The following is a 23,378-nucleotide window of genomic DNA, read 5'->3' on the forward strand; positions in this document are numbered from 1 at the left end:
CTCCACTAATACCCCAGGGCACCGGCTCCTGATGAGCAAAAGAGAGAGGTGCAAAACAAGAAGGAAAAGAATAATAGAGCAAAAGAAAGGGGACAACAGGAGCAGGCAAAAAAAAAGTCGCTTTTACTCCCCAGACATCAGGCTCTTTAGGGAATGTTGGGGAGGGGTAACGATGGGAAATTCCTGCGGAAGCCTTGTTAAACCTCATTAACCTCATTAAACTTATTTAAACTAGTAACTGAGTAGATGTCAAGACTAAAAAAATCTATCAGCTGTACATAGCTGAAAGTTTGCTGCTGTAACTTATACACGTAATAAAGACAAGATGGATTAACTGAAACAAACAACTAACTTTTAATTCAAAGGAGCAGTGATGGATGACACACTGTAAAGAGTCTGAAGTGACAGAGATAAACTCTAAATGGAATGCAGTGTGTCTCACACGGCTGGAGTTTTATCTGTCCTTCTGCAATCCTAGCATGTGGAAGGTAGAGACAAATGAATCAGGAGTTCAAGGTCAGCCGAGGCTATGTGAATCCCTATCTTTTGAACAACAACAACAAAAAAATCAACTTTGTTTCCCCATTTTGAAAAGAAGAAATGAAGGCTCCTATGTGAAAACATAGTTTATTCTCTCATCCAGACATCTGTATTTTACTTTTACAAAATAGCAGACAAAATTTGATTCTTTACAGTAGTACAGAATATACGATATTGAAATATATATTATAGCACTTGGGTTATAAACACACAGCAAAGGCATTATCACTTCACAGCCACCATGTTTTTCATACACTTGGAATCTCACTGGGAAATAAACATTGCTTTTGGCTTAAATATATAAATAGTCTTGGATGCTTTTTGTAGCTACAAAGGCCAGTCTAAAACTACCGCCGTCTACAAAAGTGATAGGCTTTAGAATACAGTTTTGCTATCATGCCAGAAGAGGACGTAACTACAGGAAGCCAGAGGAACTGATCACTTCAGTGCAGCTGCGGTTGCTCTACCTATCTGTGGCTCAAAGGTGCGCGCTATGGGAGTCCAGAAGCAGCGTTACTTCCGGAACCCCCAGTCGGTGGATTCTTTAGGGTCCAGCCAGTTTGTGATGTGGGTTAGAGCGATGTCCACCAGTCACTAACTATGATAGAGCGAAGCAGCGTAGGGGCTTTCTTCATCCCTGAAAAAGAGAAATACAGCAGAAATCAGTGTTTACAACTGTACTCAGAAACACACACATACGACCTACTATCCATTTGTCAAAGAACAGCAGAAATAGACTGACGAAGCATTATGTGTGCCTAGGAAGCCAGGTGATGACCATGTTCAGGTGAACTTTCTTCCCTCTTCTTTCTAAGGGACACTCAATTATCAGAAGAAACAACAGCATTTGTTTACATAATATTTGAATGTATTAACGATATTCTAAGTTATATTTGTTGTCTATATTCCTCTTCTTTCTCAAAAAGATTTAAAAGCCAGGAGTGGTAGCTCATGCCAGTTGGAAGGCTGAGACAGAGGATAGCCAAGACTTTGAGGCCAACTGAACTACAATGAGACACTGTATTTATTCAAAAATAAATGAATAAATTAAAATAAAAAGGATTTGAAGTCTATATGACAACTGGTATGTATTATAAAATAGAAATTTTAAAACAAGGACTAAGAAATCAATATATTAACCATAAAAAAGACATAGTAGTTGAACCTTGGTATCAATTTTACTTACAAAAAAAAAAAAAAAAAGGAAACAGTAGTTTGTGTCCCTTCATGAAATCATACAGAAAGAAAAAAAACCATTATACATAAAGAGAAAGGTTTGCCCTAGGGTCAAATTTAAACTGCTCAAAAGGAATCTTAGGGGAATCCTGGTCAACAGCAGCCATGTCTTGCACAAGCATTATAAGAATCAGTATTTTGGGGCTGGAGAGATGGCTCAACAGTTAAGAGTACCAGCTGCTCTTCCAGAGGACCCAGGTTCAATTCCCAACACCCACATGGCAGCTCACAACTGTCTACAGCTCCAGTTCCAGGGGATCCAGCACCCTCACACACACATGTAGGCAAAACACCAATGCACATAAAATTAAAAATAAATACATAATAGAAAACAAAACCAGGAATCAGTATTTTATGTCTTCTCCAGGGCACTGCTTCCCTTGGAGGTGTCATGAGATGCTCTAGTTCCAGTTGCTACCTCAGACTACTAGCTGGACAGCAGCACTAGGCAGAGAAGCAAATTTTTTTATGTGAAATAGCAGAGACAGAGGTAGGGTAACAGACTCAGCCCATGTAGTGGGTAGCAGCTCCACTTGGATTTCACAAAGATGCCTTTCTAGGACCGAGGAGACAGATGGCTGTCTGTCCATAAAGTACTTTCTGCACAAGCATGAGGCCCTGAATTCAATCCCCAGAACCCACAGACAATGCCGGGCATGGTGGCAGATTCATAATAATCCCGGTGCTGGAGAGGCAGGGCCAGGGGTGTTCCCCAAACGGCCAACCTAGCCTATTTAGTCACTTCCAAAAGATGCAGTCTCAAAAATACAAGGTAGACAGGATCCTGAAGAAAGGCATCCAAAGTTGACCTCTGACCACCACACTCCTGTGCATACACACACCTGCAGGCATGCACACGCACACGCACACGCACACGCACACACACACACACACACTTACTTTCTACCATTAAGATAGATTTTTTTTTCAAACAAGAACATCATAGAGTATTGGTCCAGACTCTGACACCTCTACCAGGAACCTTCACCTGGTCTCTTCTTTGAGTTTCCTGGCTGCCTGTGTTGATTGTTTAATCTGTAAGTCAAGTCTCTGCAGGAAATCTCTAGCAGACACTTCCTCAGGCTGCGCAGGTTCGGGGTCTGGGTCCTGTGGGCTGGGAGGGGGCAGTTCTTCCCCAGCCGACACAGGCTCCTCCTCATGACAAAAACTGCTGTCAACAGTTTCCTTTTCTGGAGAATCAATGGAGTTAAGTCCATTAAAGAGCAGAGGCTTCTCTGATAGAATCGGGATGCTCAAGGTCTTCTTCAGAAATATACAGTCATTAGTAAACAGTTTATTGGCCCTTTTAATCTGTTCCATCTAAAACACACAAAAAGAAAAAGAAACACAGAGTTAAATACAACTAAGTTCCAGAGCTGAACTTAATATAAACATGGGACTGTACATATTCAGAAACAATTGTGTGCAATGCTGTGCTGGCTAGTTTTACGGCAACTTGGCACAGGCTAGAGTCATTTGGGAAGAGGGACTCTCAATTGACAAAATGCTTCCATCAGACTTTCCCATAGACAGTCTGTAGTACATTTTCTTGATTAGTGATTGATGTAGGTGGGCCCATCCCACAGGGGTAGTGCCACCCCTAGGCAGGTGGTCCTGGATGACAGAAGCAGGCTGAGGAAGCCATGAGGACCAAGTCAGTAAGCAGCGCTCCTCCATGGCTTCTGATCAGTTCCTGCCTCCAGTCCCTGGCCTGCCTCCTTTTGAGGATGAAGCATAACCTGAAATCGACCAAGTTGCTTTTGATCATGGTGTTTATCACAGCAATAAAAACTCTTCGGCAAATGCTTTCTCTGCATTCTAGAATCTTTCCCTCTGCAGGGAACTCCTGTTATTTCAAAAATAACATGAAAGTCATTTCCTCCTTTACAAGCAGATTTGTTTGTTTTGTTGGGGGCTTTTTGTTGTTTGTTTGTTTGTTTGGGGTTTGGGGAGGGTTGTTTGTCTGTTTGAGATGGGATCTCATGTCACCCAGGTTGGCCTTGAACTCACTATGAAGCTGAGCATGACTGAACTGAACTTCTGACTCTGTCCCCACCCCCCTGGTGCTAACATCAGGTGACACCATAGCTGGTTTATATAATGCTGGGGATCAGACCTGGAGCCTCACAAATGCTAGACAAGCACTCTACCAACTGAGCCCATCCCTGCCCTCTACAGGCAGCTTCTAACAATTACTATTTCCTCGATTAGACACCTTTTACTATCAGCGGCCCTTAACCACTGAAACACAAAGATGTAGAATTTTTATCATTTATTTGTTCATTCAAAACACACTTTTTTATTATTTTGTGTGAATGGGTGTTTTTTTGTTTTGTTTGTTTGTTTGTTTTTTTTTTTTTTTTGCCTGTGTGTATGTATGTCTGTGTACCACATGCAAGCAGTTCCCTAGAGGCCAGAAGAGGGCATGAGATCCTGTGAAACTACCATTACAGAAGGCTGTGAGCCACCATGTGGGTGCTGGGGAATCAAACCCAGGTCATCTGGAAGAATAGCTGCTGAGCCATCTCTCCAGCCCCTTTAGGACTAACTTAATTCCTTTTTTTTTTTTTAAGATTTATTTATTTATTATGTATATAGTGTTCTGCCTGCATGTATCCCTGCAGGCCATAAGAGGGCACCAGATCTCATTAAAGACAGTTGTGAGCCACCATGTGGTTGCTGGGAATTGAACTCAGGACCTCTGAAAGAGTAGGCTGTGCTCTTAACCCCTGAGCCCCACAGGGGTAGTGCCACCCCTAGGCAGGTGGTCCTGGATGACAGAAGCAGGCTGAGGAAGCCATGAGGGACAAGCCAGTAAGCAGCGCTCCTCCATGGAATTAACTTAATTCTTATTTGAACTTAATTCTTATTTGAACATTTCCGTTACCTGGCTTTTTAAAAGTCTTTCTATTGATACACTCTTACTTGTAGAGGGATCCCAATATCTCTGGAATTCTGCTTGGTAAATTAATAGGCCCAGGAAGTGGTAGAGACATGTGTCTGAGCAGAATGTCAAAGAATGTTGTAGGTTAGAGCTACAACCATGGAAAAGGGCCTCTCAAAGACAGTGGGCTCCGGTTTTTATCCTTCTGACTTCAAATGGGCCTTAAGGAATTAGTACCTGAAGGTCTGCAGAGATGGCTCAGTGGTTAAGAGCACTGATTGTTCTTCCAGAAGTCCTGAGTTCAATTCCTAGTACCCACATGGCAGCTCACAACTGTCTGAAACTCCAAGATCCAACACCCTCACACATGCAGGCAAAACACCAGTGCACATAAAATAAAAATAAACTACTTTAAAAAAAAAATGTCAGGTGGTGGTGGTGCACGCCTTTAATCCCAGCACTGGATGCAGAGCCAGGCGGATCTCTGTGAGTTCGAGGCCAGCCTGGTCTACAGAGTGAGTTCTAGGAAAGGTGCAAAGCTACACAGAGAAACCCTGTCTCAAAAAACCCCCAAGGGAAAAAAAAAGAATTAGTACCTGCGGGTCAGGTAAGAAAAGGAGATAGGGGACATTATACAAATAGTGTATCATTCTTTTACCCTACAGAGTTTAGTGTGAGTACTCAAAATAGCCAAGTTATGTAACTGGTATAAGACCATCAATAGATGAATGGCTAGGATACAGAAACGTGGTATTTATGCACAATGGAGTTTTATTCAACCATAAGGAAAAAACAAATCATGTCATTTGCAGGAATGGAACTTGGAGGTCCTCACGTAAAGAGAAATAAGCCAGACTCAGAAAGACAAATATGCCCCATGCAGATTCAAAAGGAGAAAGACATGGAAACAGAAGAGGGAAGAAAAGGCCCAGCAAGAGAGAACAGGGGACAGGAGAGGGGAATGAGAAGGGAATATGATCAAAGTACACTGTGTGAGTGCATGAAAATGTCAGAGGTTTTGTACCATTAGCATATGATCATAAAAAAATGAGATTAAAAGGGTTTTCAAAAAGTAATGCTCTTGATTATATTCTTCACGAGCAATGGCTTGCACCAACAGCACTGTTGCCAGACTCGGTTTACCTAATGTCAAAGTGTGGCACTAGCCACGCAAAGAGCACCAATTCTGCTGCAGAGAAAGTGGCACAGCTTGGGAACAACAAGCGTCCAGCCATGGTAAAGAAACTGGAATTCACTGCATCCTGCCGCTCCGCTAAGGTCAAGTGTAGAAGCTGGAGTTCATTTGGAATGTGCTAAGAAGCCCTTGGACAGGCGTGGTGATACAAAATCTGTAGTCTCAGTGCTGGGGGCCAAGGAAGGAAGAACCCTGCAACCTCAAGGCTAGCCCTGGCTACATACACTGTGGGGTTGGGGCTAGCCTATGATACACAGTGAAACTGTCTCAAAAAAAGTGAGAGTGGGGTGGGAGGGGGAGGGTATAGTTCAGTTGATAGAGTTTTTGTTAGCATGCTTGAGTCCTAGGTACAGTCTCCAGCGATGTTTCTAGTAGGCACAGTGGCACATGTCTGTAATCCTAGAACATGTGTATCTGTAACCTCAGCACTTGGGAGGTGAAGGATTGGAAGTTCAAGCCCACACTAGCTGCATAAACCACAGTTGAGTTTGAGCCTGGGATACATGAGACCCTGTCTCAATAATCCAACAAAACAAAACAAAACAAAAAGATAGTTCCTGAAGGGTGAAAGAGGGAGAGATGTGATCTAATTATAGTTAAAGATCATCAGTTATAAACAAAAATCAACCACTCTGGAGTTGTGGGGATCTTCACAGCAGTAGCTGTGTAACTGGATAGTCCAGGCCACAGAAGATGCTCTACCTTGTGAGGAATGCTTTCTATTTCCATCTGAATACAGGTCTGGAAATTTCACCTCACAGGAAAGTAAGACAGCTCATGATCCAGCCAAGGAAGAGCTGGAAATCTCATTTCCACAGGTCCCTGGCTCCTCCTCACGGCCATTCAATCCTGGGAACAGAAAGTGTGACCTTTCAAAGTGACACAGAATGAGTTTCTGTTTCTCAGGAAAGGGAGGTTTAGCAATGGAACACTTTCACTTTCATCCTCTCCTAGCCAGGTGTGAGCAGTGTGACCCAATGCGACCAGCCTACCACCTGCTCACTAAGAAACAGACTGGAAAAAGCCATGCAATGATTATCTCTGTAAATAGTAAATAATTATCTGTGACATGTTCCATTCCAGGTGTTAGTGGAAACCAGAACCTTCCCATCACCATGTGTCCATGGAGGAAAAGGTAGCTTGTTTGTCCTTCCTCATTCTCAAAAGAATATATGAAATCCACTCACAGGAAATGCCCCCAAAAGGTAAATATATGTCAGAATATATATTATCCATCTCCTGGAACTGGAGAACGGTGAGTGAGTGAAATGAGTCTGGAGCTATCTTTGGGGTGAAAGAACTTTCTGAAATTGAACGGTGTCAAGGACTTCACAATTGTAAACTTATTAAACATAAATGGGTGAATTTTGTGCTCTGTAATTATACCTCAGGGACAGTGTTTGAGGGGGGGGGGACATGAAAAACTATTAAAACCCCAAATTACAGGTTACCCCGCCATCCCCTTCATCTGGGTGCCACTAGGACAGTTAACCTGGACCACATAGTTCAGCCTGACTCCCAGGACTCCTCTTCCTGACCACACCACATTCTCCCAGCCAGGGAAGTTTTATGTAGGGACATGCGCAGCAACTCAGCTTAGCAGCTAAATGGACCCGAGGGATGACGACCTGGGGCTAAATCTGATTGAAGCTAGACACGGTGGCGCATTATCGCGGCACTCAGGCGGCAGAAGCAGGGAGATCAACTTCAGCATTTCTCTGATACAGAGTGAGTTCTAGACTCTGTCAAAGAAGGAGGGGGCGGATGCAAATACATCTCCTTTGCTGCCTCCTTCCTATTTGTAGTTCCTATGCTGCCCTCTAGTTTTTCCAAGGTCCCCAAATAAAATATTCTAAGTGGTAACTGAGAGCGCTGACCAATGTCCCCAGGAGGCTTAGACACAGCAGGGAGGGGCCGGGATGCTGGAAAAAAACAATAGCTGAATCGAGAGCCAGAGCGAAGGAAGGGGACTGCGTGTCTCCGTAGAAACAAACACAGCCAGGGACATTCCAGCCCCAGCAAGCTTCTGTCTGAGGCTCAGGCAGCAGTTAATGGTTTTCTCAAGCAGCCCCCCCCCAATGGTTTCGGTTTCCCAGAACCACTTCCTCAAACTCTAGTAGAGATGCCTAAATGAGTGTGACACTCACCACTGGAGGAGGGGAGAGCACACACCAACAGAGCACCCCAGCAGCCGCAGCTGGGAGACAGAAATGGTCTTTCCCTGTGGAATGGCTCACGCCCACAACCCCAAGCGCCGAAATGGAGGCAGGAGGATCAGGAGTTCAAGGCCAGTGTGGGCCACGTAGTAATTTCAAGAATAGCTGGGGCTACCTGACATCTTATCTCAAAAGAAACAAAAAACGAGGGTCTACAAGATGGCTCAGTAGTTAATGGCACTTGCCACCAAGTAAGACCACCTCAAATGGATCTCTGGGACCCACGTGATGAAAAGAGAGAACTGACTCCTGTAAGTTGAACTCTGACCTCCACTCACACACAGAGGTGCATGTCATACCTCCCCCCACAACCCAAAGAAGTAAATGCCATTTGATATTTATTTATTTATTTATTTATTTATTTATTTATTTATTTATTTATTTTATGTGTATTGCCTGCATGTATACATGTGCACCAGGTGCATGCCTGATGCCCAAGGAGGTCGGAAGACGGTATCAGATCTCCTAGAACTACATAGAGATGGTTGTGAGTCATCATGTGTGTGCTGACAAACAAACCCAGGTCCTCTGCAAGAGCAACAAGTGTTCTTAACCACTGGGCCGTCTCTCCAGCCCCACTAATCAATTCTTGCAGTTCATATCTTCAGCAGGCTGTGTGTCCTCTCATAGTCCCAACCCAGGATCCTACCTTCCAGGACCTGCTTAACTCCTGGGGCAAAAATCTCATTCCAGTCCGACTTTCTGTGGATTGGGTCCACATGCATATGGAAGACCCATCAAGTGCCCAGGCGTCTAGCACGGGCCTCAAATAATCCAGGGCCTCAAATAATCCAGGGCCTCAAATAATCCAGCTCCAATACAAGTAAAGGAAGAAATAATGAATATGAGCTATTAGTGGCTCATTGAAGAAAGGAGACTGTGGAAATGTCCTATTTTCTAACTCACTGGAGAAAGAACTGGGCCCAATCGACCTGGCTCAAGTCTTGAGCAGAATTCTTCTTTCTTACAGAGAGGCCTCCTGTGGTGGCATTGTGTTCCCCAAAATATTGTGCATGCTAATAAACTTATCTGGGGTCAGAGAACAGGACAGTCACAATAATAAACATAGAGGATAGGCAGTGGTAGCACACGCCTTTAAATCCTAGCATTCCAGAGGCAGAAATCCCTCTGGATCTCTGTGAGTTCAAGGCCACATTGGAAACAGCCAGGCATGGTGACTCACGCCTTTAATCCCAGGGAGTGATGGAAAAAAGCAGAAAGATATATAAGGCGTGAGGACCAGAAACTAGAAGCTTTTAGCTGGTTAAACTTCAGGCTTTCGAGCAGCATTTCAGCTGAGATTCATTTGGATGAGGGCATAGAACCTTCCAGTCTGAGGAAACAGGATCAGCTGAGGAATTGGCGAGGTGAGGTGACTATGGCTTGTTCTGCTTCTCTGATCTTCCAGCATTCACCCCAATACCTGGCTTCAGGTTTGTTTTTATTAATAAGAACTTTTAAGATTCCTGCTACAACCTCCAGGGCCTCCAGGCAAATGTCTAGGTCAGATATACTCAAGAGAAACAGTAAACAAGTCAGAATACACAAACATAGCCATCTTTCTGACATTTTGACTGATGCAATTAGGTTTCCAAAAAACAAATCCATAATGTTTTAAGTTGGCTTATAATTTTACACTAAGTCACATTTGTAGCTGGTTTGCATGTGGCCCTGGGCTACAGTTGACAGCCTATCAACAGATCACCCAGAACCTGGCCACTTCTCACGTCACCCGTCCTTCTTCACTGCTTTGATCCAAGTTACCGGTCTAGTACATCTGTATCACTGCAGAAGCCTTCATCCTATCCGGTCTCTCCTCGGTCCTGGTCCATAGAGTCTGTTATCAAAGCAGCAGCCAGAATGACCCTTTACAGTCAGGCCTGCTGGCACATACCACCACTCCAGAGGCTGAGGCAGGATGACAGATGCAAGGTCAGACTGGGATCACAGGGAAACCTTGTCTCCAAACAAAACCCACCTGTGTTGGCTAGTTTTACGTCAACTTGACACAAGCTAGAGTCACTGAGAAAAGGGACTCCAGGTTGAGAAAATGTCTCCTCTAAGATTGGCCTATAGGAGCCAGACGGTGGTGGCGCATGCCTTTAATCCAAGCACTCAGGAGGCAGAGGCAGGGGGATCTCTGAGTTTGAGGCCAGCCTGGTCTACAGAGTGAGTTCCAGGACAGCCAGGGCTACACAGAAAAACTCTGTCTCAAAAAAAAAAAAAAAAAAAAAAAAAAAAAGCCGGGCGGTGGTGGTGCACGTCTTTAATCCCAGTACTCGGGAGGCAGAGCCAGACCTGTGAGTGATCTCTGTGAGTTCAAGGCCAGCCTGGACTACAGTGGGAGTTCCAGAAAAGGCGCAAAGCTACACAGAGAAACACTGTCTCGGAAAAAAAAAAAAAAAAAAAAAAACATTAAATTAAATTAAATTAAAAATAAGAAAAATAAATAAAAAAACCAGGGCTGAGTTTGCCTTTAAGAGAACATCTAGCAATGTATGAATGAGAGCAGGAAGGTCAGTATCTGTTGGTTAGACACAGAGGTGCTGCTAAATATCCAACACTGTACAGGACCGCCTCCTGAAACATGGAGTCTCACCATCTGTATCAACAGAGTTTAGCATACTGATGCACACCTGTACTCTAGCAGGTCAAAGATGAGGAGTTCAAGGTCATCCTCACCTACATAGGGAGTTTGAGGACAACTTGGGCTACATGAGACCCTGGCTTGAAAAAAATAAATAAATGAGAATAAAAAACATATTAACAGCCGGGCGTTGGTGGCGCACGCCTTTAATCCCAGCACTCGGGAGGCAGAGCCAGGCGGATCTCTGTGAGTTCGAGGCCAGCCTGGGCTACCAAGTGAGCTCCAGGAAAGGCGCAAAGCTACACAGAGAAACCCTGTCTCGAAAAACCAAAAAAAAAAAAAAACATATTAACAATGGCGCTGAGGTTGAGAAGTCACCGTCTAGACTTCTTGTAACCATAGATGGAGTGCCTAACTCATTATACCTGACTCTACCACATTAGAACCAGAAGTTGGGGGCTGGAGAGAGACTGCAGCAGTTAAAAGCACTGGCTGCTCTACCCTGGACCAGGTTTTTTATTCTCAGCACCCACATGGTGGCTCACAACAAGCTGTGACTCCAGTCCCAGGGGGATCCAAGGCCCTCTTCTGGCTGCCACAGGCACCAGGCATGCATGTAGTACACAGACATATACGCAGGCAAAACACCCCTGCACGTAAAATAAATAGCATTTTAAAAAATATAAAATCAGAAACCTTTATAAAAGTAAGGAAGATCTGCGTTAGACTTGAATGAGAAAGGGTAATAAGGTTAAAAGTAACAGGGCCTACATTAGACAAATTGTAGATTAGAAGGCATTTGACCAAAAAAGGGGGGGTTGGGGATTTGGCTCAGTGGTAGAGCGCTTGCCTAGAAAGCACAAGGCCCTGGGTTCGGTCCTCAGCTCCGAATTTTTTTTTTTAAAAAAAGAAGGCATTTGAACAAAAGTGGAGAACTAGGCAAGTGTCTAGCAGATGCAAGCAATTCTAGAAGAACATGGGTCTCAGAAGAACTGTCGATGGGAAGAGACCACAGGAAATACGACTCTTGGATATCGCAGACTCGGAAGTATACACATACTAACCTAGTAGCCAAGACGCACAGAAACCAGACAAAATGACCTTCCTTCTTCAGAGAGGAGGATGCTGAGAGCTCTTGCTAAGATCAGAAGTAATATCTAGAGCAAAGAAAATACTTTTCCCTGTGTTACTACAAGCCAGTCTAGATGATAACTATACTTGGAAATACCCTACCCTCTTATCTCTCTTCTCATCTGTAAGAAGATGAACCACACCTGTCTCCCCTAGGCTTCTTATGAAAGTCAAATTAAATAAGATCAATATGAGACAAACAGAGGCTGGCTGGAGAGCACAGGCTGCTCTTCCAGATAACCAGGGTTCAATTCCCAGCACACACACAAGATGGCTTACAACCCTCTGTAACTCCATTTCCAGGACGCCCTCTTCTGGCCTCCATGGGCACCATGCACACAGGTGGTGCATATACATGCATGCAGGCAAAACACTCACACTCACAAAAATAAGAAAATCATTTTCCTACAAATGAAAACAGGCAAATGTGATGCCTGGCACACAGCGGGTACTCAGCAAAAAGCAGCCACTGAGATTTCTCAGTTCTGCTTTTCGTTGGCTCTGACCCAAAACAGACCCCAAGGATGTGCATGAAGGCAGCTGTACACATGTATGTTAACATTAGAACTGCCACAAAGGGTCTCCAAATGGGGTGCTAATGCTCTCGGTGCCCTTAAATGATAGAAAGACTTGCTGGTAAACAAACACCTGGTTAAATATGCAAAATAGGTTACTCTGAAGATGCAGACGGGATCATCTTTCTTCCGAAGCTTGCTGCCCACGAAGCTTCGGGAAAGAGCCCTGAAAACGGATACGGAGCTCCAATGTGAAAGGGCTATCACACAGTTCACAGTTAATTATAAGTAATTTTAATGAAAGAACTTCTTCCCTCAGGTTTCCATGATCTTCTCTGAGGTGTAATGCAATATACCCAAGATGCAAACCCTTATAAATTTGTAAAAACACAGCCCTCTAGCTCACCTAGACCACAGTTCCTGGCTGCTGTTTGGCGACAGGTGTCACGTTCAGGGTTGCCAGTGAGCCCAGGGGTGTAATTTCACTTCTAAATAAAGAAGCAGAATCGATAGAACCAGAACCATCCCTGGGAAGAACTGGACATCCTGACTCATCACAGCTTGTTTACACAGCGCAGCATTCGCATCGGTTTGGCTTTGAGTAAATATGTAGTGAGCCCCGGGTAGCAGAATGGGTAAAGGTGCAGAATGGGTTATGCCCAAAACGCGGGCCTCCTTTAGTGTTTTCTCACACGACAGACACGATCTGAGACTGGCACAAGACCGTCCCTCTTCGCAGCAGCAGCAGCCGCAGCAGCAGCTTAGACTCCCATTGCAGTTGCAGCAGCGCGCGCCGGGATGCGGCGCGGGGACGCACGGCCTGCTCTCCCCACCCCTCCCTCCGCTCCCCGTCCCCCAACCCCGCCCGGAGGCCGCAGACCCGGGCCGCGGAGGCGCGCTCGGCTCACCGTGACTCCGTACTTGAGCGCGATGCCCTGCAGCGTGTCTCCGGCGCGGACCCGGTGCTCCACATGGCGCTCGATGACGCCGGCGCTCAGCGGCGCCCGCACGCTGGCCGTGCTGCCGTACGAGCGGGTCTTGGTGCGGGCCAGGCTCAGCGACAGCTCGGCCTCCTCCGGCTCCGAGCCGGAGCGAGAGCGCGGCGGCGGGGAGGGCGCCGAGGCCCGGTGCGCACGGGGGCCGCCTTCCCGCGGGGCCGGCGCAGGCGAGAGATCCGCCATGGGTCCTGCCAAGGCCGCCGGGGCGCCGAGCTCGCCAAGGGGGCGGCGCCTCCTCCTCCGCCTCTTCCTCCTCACTGGGGCCGCTGCTGCCGCTGCCGCCGCTGCTGCTGCTGGCCGTGCCGCGGGGGCGGCAGGCGCGAGGCCGAGGCGGGGAGCTGCGGGTCCCGCATGGCGTGCGCCGCCCTCTGAGGCCCGCTTTTCCCGGCACCCGCGCTCCCCGTGCGCCGGGGAGGGGAAAAAGGGAGCCGAGGTCCCGCCGCAGGGTGCGGGTCCTGCGGGAGGAGGCCTTGCGGAAGCGGGAGAGGGAGCACGCTGAGGCCTGTGGGCCTCAGGTGGACCCCAGAAGCAACCGTGCACAGAAAAGAGCCCGATTACAGCCTTTGCTGGCCACAGTAGACACCCCCACTACCGATGGTGCAGCTGGGCCAGCTTGCCCAGTGGTACCTGCTTGGTGACATCAAAGTCTTGGTGGGAGGAAACCTTAGGATCTCTGAACAGAACTTCCAAGGGTCCCTCTCCACCCTGGGGGTACGGTTCTTCTGACACCCTCCTCCCAACACACACACACACACACACACACACACACACACACACACACACACACACTTGCTTGGTACTGGGGATTGACCAAAGTCTTGCGCATGCTAAGCAAGAAAGCGCTCTGTCACTGACCTATAATGCCCACGTACACCAATCCTTTCTGTTTAGTTTTTAGGCCTGCTGGGTAGCCGCTATCTAACCCTTCCGTTGTTTGGGATTCCTTCTTCTTTGCCAAGCAGTGCCAGTTTAAGGCCTAGACTGTCTTGAGAACCTACCGCTATGGTTCATTCTCCTGGCACACTGTTTGTAATTTGCTGCCTGTGTCTCTGTTACCGGTTCCTCTTTGACACCCTGAAATCATAACTCCCCTGATGTTATCATTAAACCACCAAAGTCTCTTGTCTATCGTCTCCATCTCAGCACCCTCTCCTCAATGCTGGCTCAGAGAGAGGGCTTGTGCAGAGCGGAATTAACCGGAACCTTCTGCCCTGAGTTTTGAGAGACACACCCTCGCCACACCCACACCCAGTGCCCCAGGTAGAAGAGGAGAATGAGGTGTCATTGGTTGTCTAAAGTTTTGGTTTATTGCTGTGCTGACAGACACACAGGAAACACAAGAAGAGGAGCAGTGGTCACCACATCGCCACTCAGGGGAGCAGTGGTCCCCACATCACTCAGAGGAGCAGTGGTCCCCACATCACTCAGAGGAGCAGTGGTCCCCACATCACCACTCAGAGGAGCAGTGGTCCTCACATCACCACTTGAGCTTCTTCTGTTGCTCCCTGAGAATAACAGCATCAGTACAAACCCACATGAGCACCCAAGTTAGTTGTTTTTGCTTTTAGCCTCTACCCCATCTACAGTTCATCCTGGGCAGAGCCACTTAAACTCTTTCCTGATTCCCACCTTCATGTTTGCATATGTCGTTCCCTCCATTGGCAACAGTATTCTCCCAATATCCTGTCTCTACTGTTCATTTGTTGTTCTTTTTTTTTTTTAGACTTGTGTGTGTGTGTGTGTGTGTGTGTGTGTGTGTGTGTGTGTGGTGTGTGTGTGTGTGTGTGGTGTGTGTGTGTGTGTGTGTGTGTGTGTGTGCTCCATGTGCATTCAGGTGCTCATGGAGGCCAGAAAAGGATGCCACCCCCTGGAGCTGGGATTACAGGTGGTTGTGAGCTACCCAATGTGGGTGCTGAGAACTAAACTCATGTCTTCTGGATGATCAACATTCTCTCTGAACTGCTGAGCCAGCTCTCCAGCCAGATTAGTTTGTTTTTGAGAAAAGGTCTCCCATAGCCCAGACTAGATCTCCTGATTCTCCTGCCTCCACTTCCTATGGACTGGAATTGCAGGCACGTACCATCCCAAAGGGTTTATGCAGTGCTGTGGATTGAACCTGTGGATTGGTAGGCAAGCAGTCTACCAAGTGAGCTACATCTCCAGCCCCAGCATTTGGGGGATTTTTCGGGGACAACATCTCCCTGTATTTTCAAGGCTGGCCCATGTAGGCCAGAGTGGCCTTAAACTCAAAATCCTCCTGCCTCAGCCTCCAAAGTACTGGGATCACAGGTGTGTCTCACCACATCTCGGTTGTTTGTGTGTGTTACCTGGGTCTCGTTATGTTGCCAAAGCCAGTCTAAAGCTCTTGAACTCAAGTAATCCTCCAGTTTTAGGCACAACAAATGCTGGGACCCACTGTGCCCAGATTTCTTAAATCTTTAAGGTCCCTTTTCAAACAGTGTATTCTCAGAACTCTGAGGACGTATATATGCTAGAATCAAGTGATATATTCTCCATGGGATTTTTTTTTCTGATTCTCTCCCAGTTGTCTCTAGCCCTAGCCTGCCCAGTTGTTATTGTTTCCCCTCTGAACCTCCAGGGTAGTTTGTACATCTTGTTCAGCTTTAAACTCCCAGTGTTTTGTTTGAAACATTTGTGTATTTACCTTATCTCCTCCACCAGATGCATGCTCCTGGGAGGCATAATTGGTTCTTCCCTCAACCAACCCCCTCCGCCCCCCCTTTTTTTTTAGCTCAAACAGCGCCTACCTCAGTAAAATAAAAAATACAGAGTATTACATGTAGCTGAAGTACAGTAGAAAATACTAAGGTCTGAATTGGTTTAGCATATACTCCCTGCTGTGATAAATCTCTGCTATAAGAGCAAGATGGCCCACTGAGTGTAGGCTGAGGCCTCTGAAGTTGTAAACTAAAACTAACTTCCCATGTTTTAGGCTGATTACCTCAGAATTTTGTTATGGTGACAGGAAGATGTTGGGGTCTAGTGTTGGGGTTCAGCCCTGACCTATCGAAGGGTCTCTTGAAGAAGGGAGTGAAGAATTGAAATGTTAGATAGGAAATATAGACATAGACGGAGAAAAAAGATAGAGACGCAGGATAGCTTCGGGAGGGCTCTGGGTCAATACTCAACAGCCTCAAGTTTATTTCTAATGGGCTTTTTATACGATAGCAAGGGAGAGGCAAAAGACCTCCCTCTTTCAAGATCAACGCACAATGTACAACCATGTGTAGACCCTTCAAAACACCTGGTAACCATGCCCCACAGAAAAACAACCTGTGATAAGACCTTGAAGTAGAACACACCTGGTAACCATGCCTTTGCATCCTCTTATGTGGTTGGAGAGCAAGATAAACTCTGACTCTGTGACCTTGAGTCAAACCACAAGTTGGAATCTTTGTGGGCTCCCACAGGAAGATGACTAACAGATCAGGCAATTCTGAAACAATTACAAGCAACACCGATAACAGCTACAGTAGAACTGTTCAAACTAGTAAGAGTTCATCAAGATTTGAGTCAATGGGCTAGGCACTATGGTGCACTCCTTAACAAGCACTTAGAAGGCAGAAGCAAGAACATTGCTTCGAGTTTGAAGGTAGACTGGTCTATAAAGCAAGTTCCAGATCTATATCAAATATATAGTGAGAGAGACTCTGTTTCAATAAAACAAACAATAAATTTTTTTTCAAAAGATATGGCTTAATGGTATTTTCTAAGATTCTTTTGTTAGTGTTTGTCCTAGTTCATCGGGATTGTGCTGACAAAATATCATATACTGAGTTTATTCTTCACAATTGAAGGACTTGAGGACTCCAAGATGGGGGAGGGCGTATCCAGTGTCTGGTGAAACTGTGTCCTTGTTCATAGACAGTACCTTCATGTTGTATTCTTAAATGGTGGTAGATGGTGGAGAGTGACAATGAAAGCCCTTGGGTCTGTTTTATAATGACACTAACCCATTACACACACACACACACACACAAACACACACACACAAAACAAGCTATGCTGGAAGACTCAACGTCATAAAAATGGCAAGATTCTATAATTAGCCTCTAAACTCTAGGCGATAGCAATTGACATCCCAAGGGGGGCAGGATGCTAGAGGAAGATGACAGGCTAGTTCTAAAGGGATCTGAACTGCCGGAATATAGTTACCTTCAGAGCTGTAACAGTTGACATGGGGAAACCTCTCCTCTTGGAGCTGTTCCACAGGCACTGGGGATTTCCTCTCAGAGCTGCAAGGCTTGTATAGGGGAAACTTTCCCCTCTGAGCTGTAGCACTTACACTGCACGAGGCCAGCGTCCTGAGTTCTTTCCCCAGAGACCATATAAAGGTGGAAGGAGAGAATCCAGTCCACAAAGTTGTCCTCTAGCCTCCCCATGTGTGCGATGGCACTGGTGTACTACAGACAAACATACACCGTATGTATACACACACACAGACACACACACACACACACACACACACACACAAAATTATAATCTTGCAGCTCATTTCCTCTCACTATTTGACCATGTTTTATTGCTTATCTGTTCACTTTCTGAAAGACCTCTCTGTTGCTTCCAATTTGGGGCAACTGTGAACTTTTATGTACAGGTTGATGTGTGGTCTTAAATTTGAACTCCTATAGGAGCACGGTTTACTAGACCTAGGCTGAGGCTGTGTTTGGCTCTCTGAGCGACCGACAGACTGACTTCTGGGGTGTCAGTGATGTTTGCATCCACAGCTGCACTGACAGCTGGGGCAGCCCCGGGGTTAGAATTTTAGCCCAAACCTTGAGGAAATCCTCTTACTTCTGACCCCACCCTACCCCAACCTCACCATCTATACCCAGTCCCCCCACCCTGCCCCCTTTTTTAAAAATCTTATTGCCTCAGCTAGCACCGTGATGTTGATTAGGAATACTGGGGGAGACGATCCTTGCCTTGTTTATGCAGCTAGAGGAAAACATAGTTTCTCACCAGTGTGTTATGTTAGCTGTAGAGATGTTGTTTTTTAATAGGCTCTCTTTATCAAATCAAGGAAGCATCCTTTTATTCCAAGTTTGCTGGGAGCGTTCTAACATGAATATACATGAAGTTTTGTCAAAAGCTTTACAAACACATGTATAGGTGTGGTCACCTCTTCTCTTCTTTCCTCTGTTGATGTAATCAATCAAACTGTTTCTGACTATCCAGTCACTTCATCATGCTGTGCAGTTCATTTTCTATATGGTCTCATCCAATTCGCTAAGACTCTGTAGGATTTTTGTGTTTGTATCCGTGGGAGGCACTGGCTTGCCTGTGATTCTCTTGTACTGTAGTGTTTGGAATTAAGGCAATGTTGGCCTCATGGGATGGAGTCAAGTATTGTGTGAAGATTGTATAAAACTGATAGAATTTCTCCCTACAGGTGTGGACAAATTCACCCTGAAATCACAATTAATCTAACGAATGTTGGAGTAAAATCAAATAAAAATAGATTAGAAAAATGTGGACTAATCAACAAAACCAAAAGATAGTTCTTTGATAGATGAGCAAAGCTCATCAACTTTTACATGGGCTAACCAAGGGGGAAAAGAGAGAACTCACATTGAAGTGCTTAAAATTGGGACTAAAACAACATCAATACTTACTAAAATAAAAGGAATAACGATAGCACATTGGAAACAACTACACTAACACATAAGATAACTTAAATGAAGTGGAAAAATTATCAGAAAGACACAAACTAATGGCACTAACCCAAGAAGAGGCATAAAATCCACGCTGGTCATCACCCCAGCACTCAGAAGATAGACAGAAGGATGAGGTGTTCAAAGCCAGCCTCAGTGAGTTTCCAGGATAGTCTGGGCTACATGATATCCTGTCTTAAAAAAAAAAAAAGAGAGAGAGAGAGAGAGAGAGAGCGCTGGGTGGTGGTGGCACACACCTTTAATCCCAGCACTCTGGGAGGCAGAGCCAGGTGGATCTCTGTGAGTTTGAGGCCAGCCTGGTCTACAGAGCGAGTTCCAGGACAGGCACCAAAACTACACAGAGAAACCCGTCTCTGGGGGAAAAAAAAAAAAAAAGACCAATTTAGTCATTTTAAAACTCTGAATAGAGAAAAGCCAAAGCAGAATAGTAGAATAGTGCATGCCTACAGTCTGCACCCCTGGAGGAACTGATGTTGGAAGATTACAAGTCAGCAGCCTTCCTGGACTGTGGTGATATATTATGTACCCTAATAAATTTGCCTGAAGATCAGAGAGCAGAACAAGTTACTAGATTAAACATAGATGCCAGGCAGTGGTGGCACACACCTTTAATCCTAGCACTCGGAAAGCAGAGATCTGTCTGGATCTCTGTGAGTTCAAAGCCACCCTGGACTACACGAGATTGACTCAGTCTAGAAGAGAAAACAGAGCCAGGCAGTGATGGCACACGCCTTTAATCCCCTAGCACTTGAGATCTCACACCTTTAATCCCAGTACTGGGAAGTACACACCTTAAATCCCAGGAAGTGATGGCTGGGTGGAGAAATGTATATAAGGCATGAGGAGACAAGTACTAAAGGCTTTTTGGTAGAAGCATCCCTTTCAGCTAGAGGCTTTTTTGGCTGGAGGATTTCAGCCAGAGGATTCGTGGAGTTGGTGAGGTGAGACGTGGCAGTGGCTTGTTCCTTTGTCTCTCTGATCTTTCAGCATTCACCCCAATATCAGGCTCTGAGTTTCTTATTTAAAGACTATATTAGAATTCGTGTTACACTGGACTGCACAGTGGCATCCTGCCTCAAAATCAGTACAAAGAACGGCAACAAAAGGCAGGAATCCAAGCTCGTGCCTTTATGCCAACATTCAGTAATGTTGAGTCGGGATCGTAAATTTGAAGCTAGTCTGGGCTACATAGTGAGCTCCTTGCTTAGAAACAAAACAACTCTACAGATAGCTTCACCAGCAAATTCTACCAAACATTTAGAGAAGAATGAATGCCATGCTTTCACAAACACGTCCAAAGGACAGAAGACAAGAAAACACTAACATCATTCTATAAAGCTAATGCTATCCGAATGCCGAAACCAGTCAAAGACATGAAAAGAAAACTGAAGACTACTGAAGACTAATACATCTGGAGATGCATAGTGGAGATTTGTCAAAAAAACAAAAAAACAAAAAACCAGCTGGGCATGGCAGTGCACCTCTGCAATCCTAGCACTTGGGAGGTGGAAGCAGGAGGGTTAGAAGTTCAAGGCTACCTTCAGCTAGATAGTGAGTTGGAGGACAGCCTGGCCTATTTGAGACCCTGTTTTAAAACAAAACATCCTAAGACAGAAAACACTATTTACGGGGGTTTCAACAATTATCAACTCACAGACAAACCTATTTCATCTATACCTGTACTTTGCTCCTATACACACACACACACACACACACACACACACACACACACACACACACACACGAGTATTTTAAAAGCAAAGCCCAGAAACCATTTCTTCTGTAAATATTGTTTTTTTTTAATATTTTTATTTATTTTCTTGTTTGTGTGAGGGTGTCAGATGCCCTACAAGTGGATTACAGACAGTTGTGATCTGCCATGTGGGTGCTGGGAATTGAACCCAGGTCCTCTGGTAGAGGAGCCAGTGCTCTTAACCACTGCACCATCTCTCCAGCGCCCCCCCATAAATATTGTTTATTACTCCAAAAGATAAGGATTCTACAAAAACATGATTCTGATCCCATTATTACCACCCCTAATCTTTAAATAATACCTTAATATAATCAAATATCCTGTGTTTACATCTTGGTGCTGGGTGGTATACATGCTATACAAGTATTCTATATCCCCAGCCCTGGATTTACATTTTCCCTGGTTGTCTCGTGTGTGTGTGTGTGTGTGTGTGTGTGTGTGTGTGTGTGTGTGTGTGTGTCTGTGTGTGTGTGTGTGTCTGTGTGTGTGTGTTGTGTCTGTGTGTGTGTCTGTGTGCATGTGTGTGTACAGTACTCCCAATCTTCCCTTGAATTGCTCTGTAGCTGAGGATAACCTTGAACTCTTGACCCTCCTGCTTCCACCTCCCAATAGAGGGGGTTACAGTGTGTGCCACATGGCCAGATACTGCTGTAACTTTTTAATAGCGATTTTGTTCAAACCAATATCTACACATTCTACTTGGTTTACCTATTGAATTTCCACATAGTTTCAAGCTTCCCTTCACTCTTTTGTTTTTCTTCCAGTTTTCTGAAGAAATGATACAATGTTAGGCGTGTAGCTTGCTACAGGAAGAAATGCTGAGATGCCTGCTACAGTCTGGATTCTGCTGGTGGAATTATAGGGTGTCATTTAACATGTTCACTATTATACAGTGACTCAATTTTAGGTGATTGCTGCCAATTCGGCTATAAATATGATTTAATCCGTCTGTCATCAACATGCTGTTGCTCTTGTAGTCCTTAATAATGGCTGCACCCTTTGTAGCATTCTTGAAGCTAGTGATCTCATCCGATCTTCCTAACAACAACCCCATATGGTTCTTATTATTATCCCTAATCTAGAGATGAAGAACACAAAGCTTAAAGAGGTTAAGGAATTTTGACTACAGTTAATTCACCAGTAAATACCTGGGCTCAAACTCTATCTGATGTTAAAAACCCATCTTGTTATCCATTGTATGATAATGTCCCCTCACATCTCTTTGCCTGAGGCTCATGATGGTTGGTTGTTTTAAGACTCTAGGAAGTACTCTTTCAGTCTAGCTAAAAAAAACTTTTACATTTCATATCCTAAATAACACTTGAGATGCTTTCAGCTCCAAGTAATAGAAAACCTGCCAGCCCACTCCCAAATAACCACACAGAGAATTATAGTTAATTATAAACGCTTGGTCAATAGCTTAGGCTTGTTACTACCTAGCTCTTACAACTTAAATTAACCTATATTTTTTTATCTATGTACTACCGCATGTCTCAGTACCTTTTTTCAGCACAGGGCAAGTTCATCTTGCTTCTCCCTGCGTCTCCTGCAACTCTGCCCTTCTTCATCCCCATACTTTTCCTCTGTCTACAGTTCCACCTAACCTCTTCCTGCCTAGCTATTGGCCATTTAGCCCTTTATTAATCCAATGAGAGCAACACATCTTCAGTGTACAAAAAGACTATGCCATAACACTCAACAGTAAGGATATTTATTATCTCACACAACAAGAAAGCTACAAGTAGGTCAACACCCAGGGTGGTTGGCTTACTGACTCAACAACAGCATTGCAGATCCCAGGCCATTCTGTCTCTTCCCTTGGACATCATCAGTGTGTTTTTGCCCTTCAGCTAGAACTTCTGATGGTTATAAGATGGCCATTCCAATAGCCCCATGGAACTACTTCCTTCATGGATGATGGCATGTTTCTCTATGCCTCTCTGTGTAAGGGCAAGAAGCTCCTTGACACGGGAGAGGAGACAGGAGCAATGCTAAGAGCCAGAAAGTGAGGAAAAGTGCTGGGAAATGCTGTCTTCTGCACGTAGCTGTTGCTCTCGTGAACCCACTGTAGTTATTATTTCCTGTGAGATCAAGCCAACAAAATCAGTATTTCAGCACACAGCACTAATTGGATGCAATGAGGGGGTACACAATAGTGAGAGGGGGACATATTGGGAGGTATCTGGAAGGAGTAGGAGAGAGTTAGAGATGGATAAACATTATTAAAAATTTACATCATGCCGGGCGATGGTGGTGCACGCCTTTAATCCCAGCACTCGGGAGGCAGAGGCAGGAGGATCTCTGTGAGTTTGAGGCCAACCTGGTCTACAAAGCGAGTTCCAGGAAAGGCGCAAAGCTACACAGAGAAACCCTGTCTCAAAAAACCAGAGAGAGAGAGAGAGAGAGAGAGAGAGAGAGAGATACTGTCTCAAAAAACCAAAGAAGGAGAAGGAGGAGGGGAGGGAGAAAGAGGAGAAGAGGAAGAAAATAGAATGGATGTGGGACAGGCAACCAATAATACCGCTACCGGCTCCCACGGGGGTGTGCTACACATTCCTTCGTGAATAATTAAAACACTTCCTTGTAACTACTGCATTTTTATTTTCTACTGTCTGACATTTTCTGCC

The 23,378-nt window shown here is 45.2% G+C and overlaps 1 protein-coding gene across 2 annotated transcripts; it reads right to left on the bottom strand.

The window, feature by feature from the left end:
* Positions 1-608: 608 nt before the first annotated feature.
* Lysmd2 (LysM domain containing 2) lies at positions 609-13,557 on the bottom strand. 2 transcript variants are annotated; one of them, XM_028864985.2, is made up of 3 exons: positions 13,213-13,557; positions 2,765-3,096; positions 609-1,177 (listed from the first exon to the last, which is right to left on the bottom strand). In XM_028864985.2, the coding sequence occupies exons 1-3, from the start codon at positions 13,483-13,485 to the stop codon at positions 1,135-1,137; spliced, it is 648 nt and encodes a 215-aa protein (XP_028720818.1). In that variant the 5' UTR covers positions 13,486-13,557; the 3' UTR covers positions 609-1,134. The 2 variants fall into 2 exon arrangements, with proteins under 2 accessions (XP_028720818.1, XP_037066841.1); XM_037210946.1 differs by lacking the exon at positions 13,213-13,557 and adding an exon at positions 12,711-13,053.
* Between the last annotated feature and the right edge of the window lie 9,821 nt (positions 13,558-23,378).

The sequence above is a fragment of the Peromyscus leucopus genome, chromosome 14, assembly GCF_004664715.2.
Source record: "Peromyscus leucopus breed LL Stock chromosome 14, UCI_PerLeu_2.1, whole genome shotgun sequence".
Lineage (NCBI taxonomy): Eukaryota > Metazoa > Chordata > Mammalia > Rodentia > Cricetidae > Peromyscus > Peromyscus leucopus.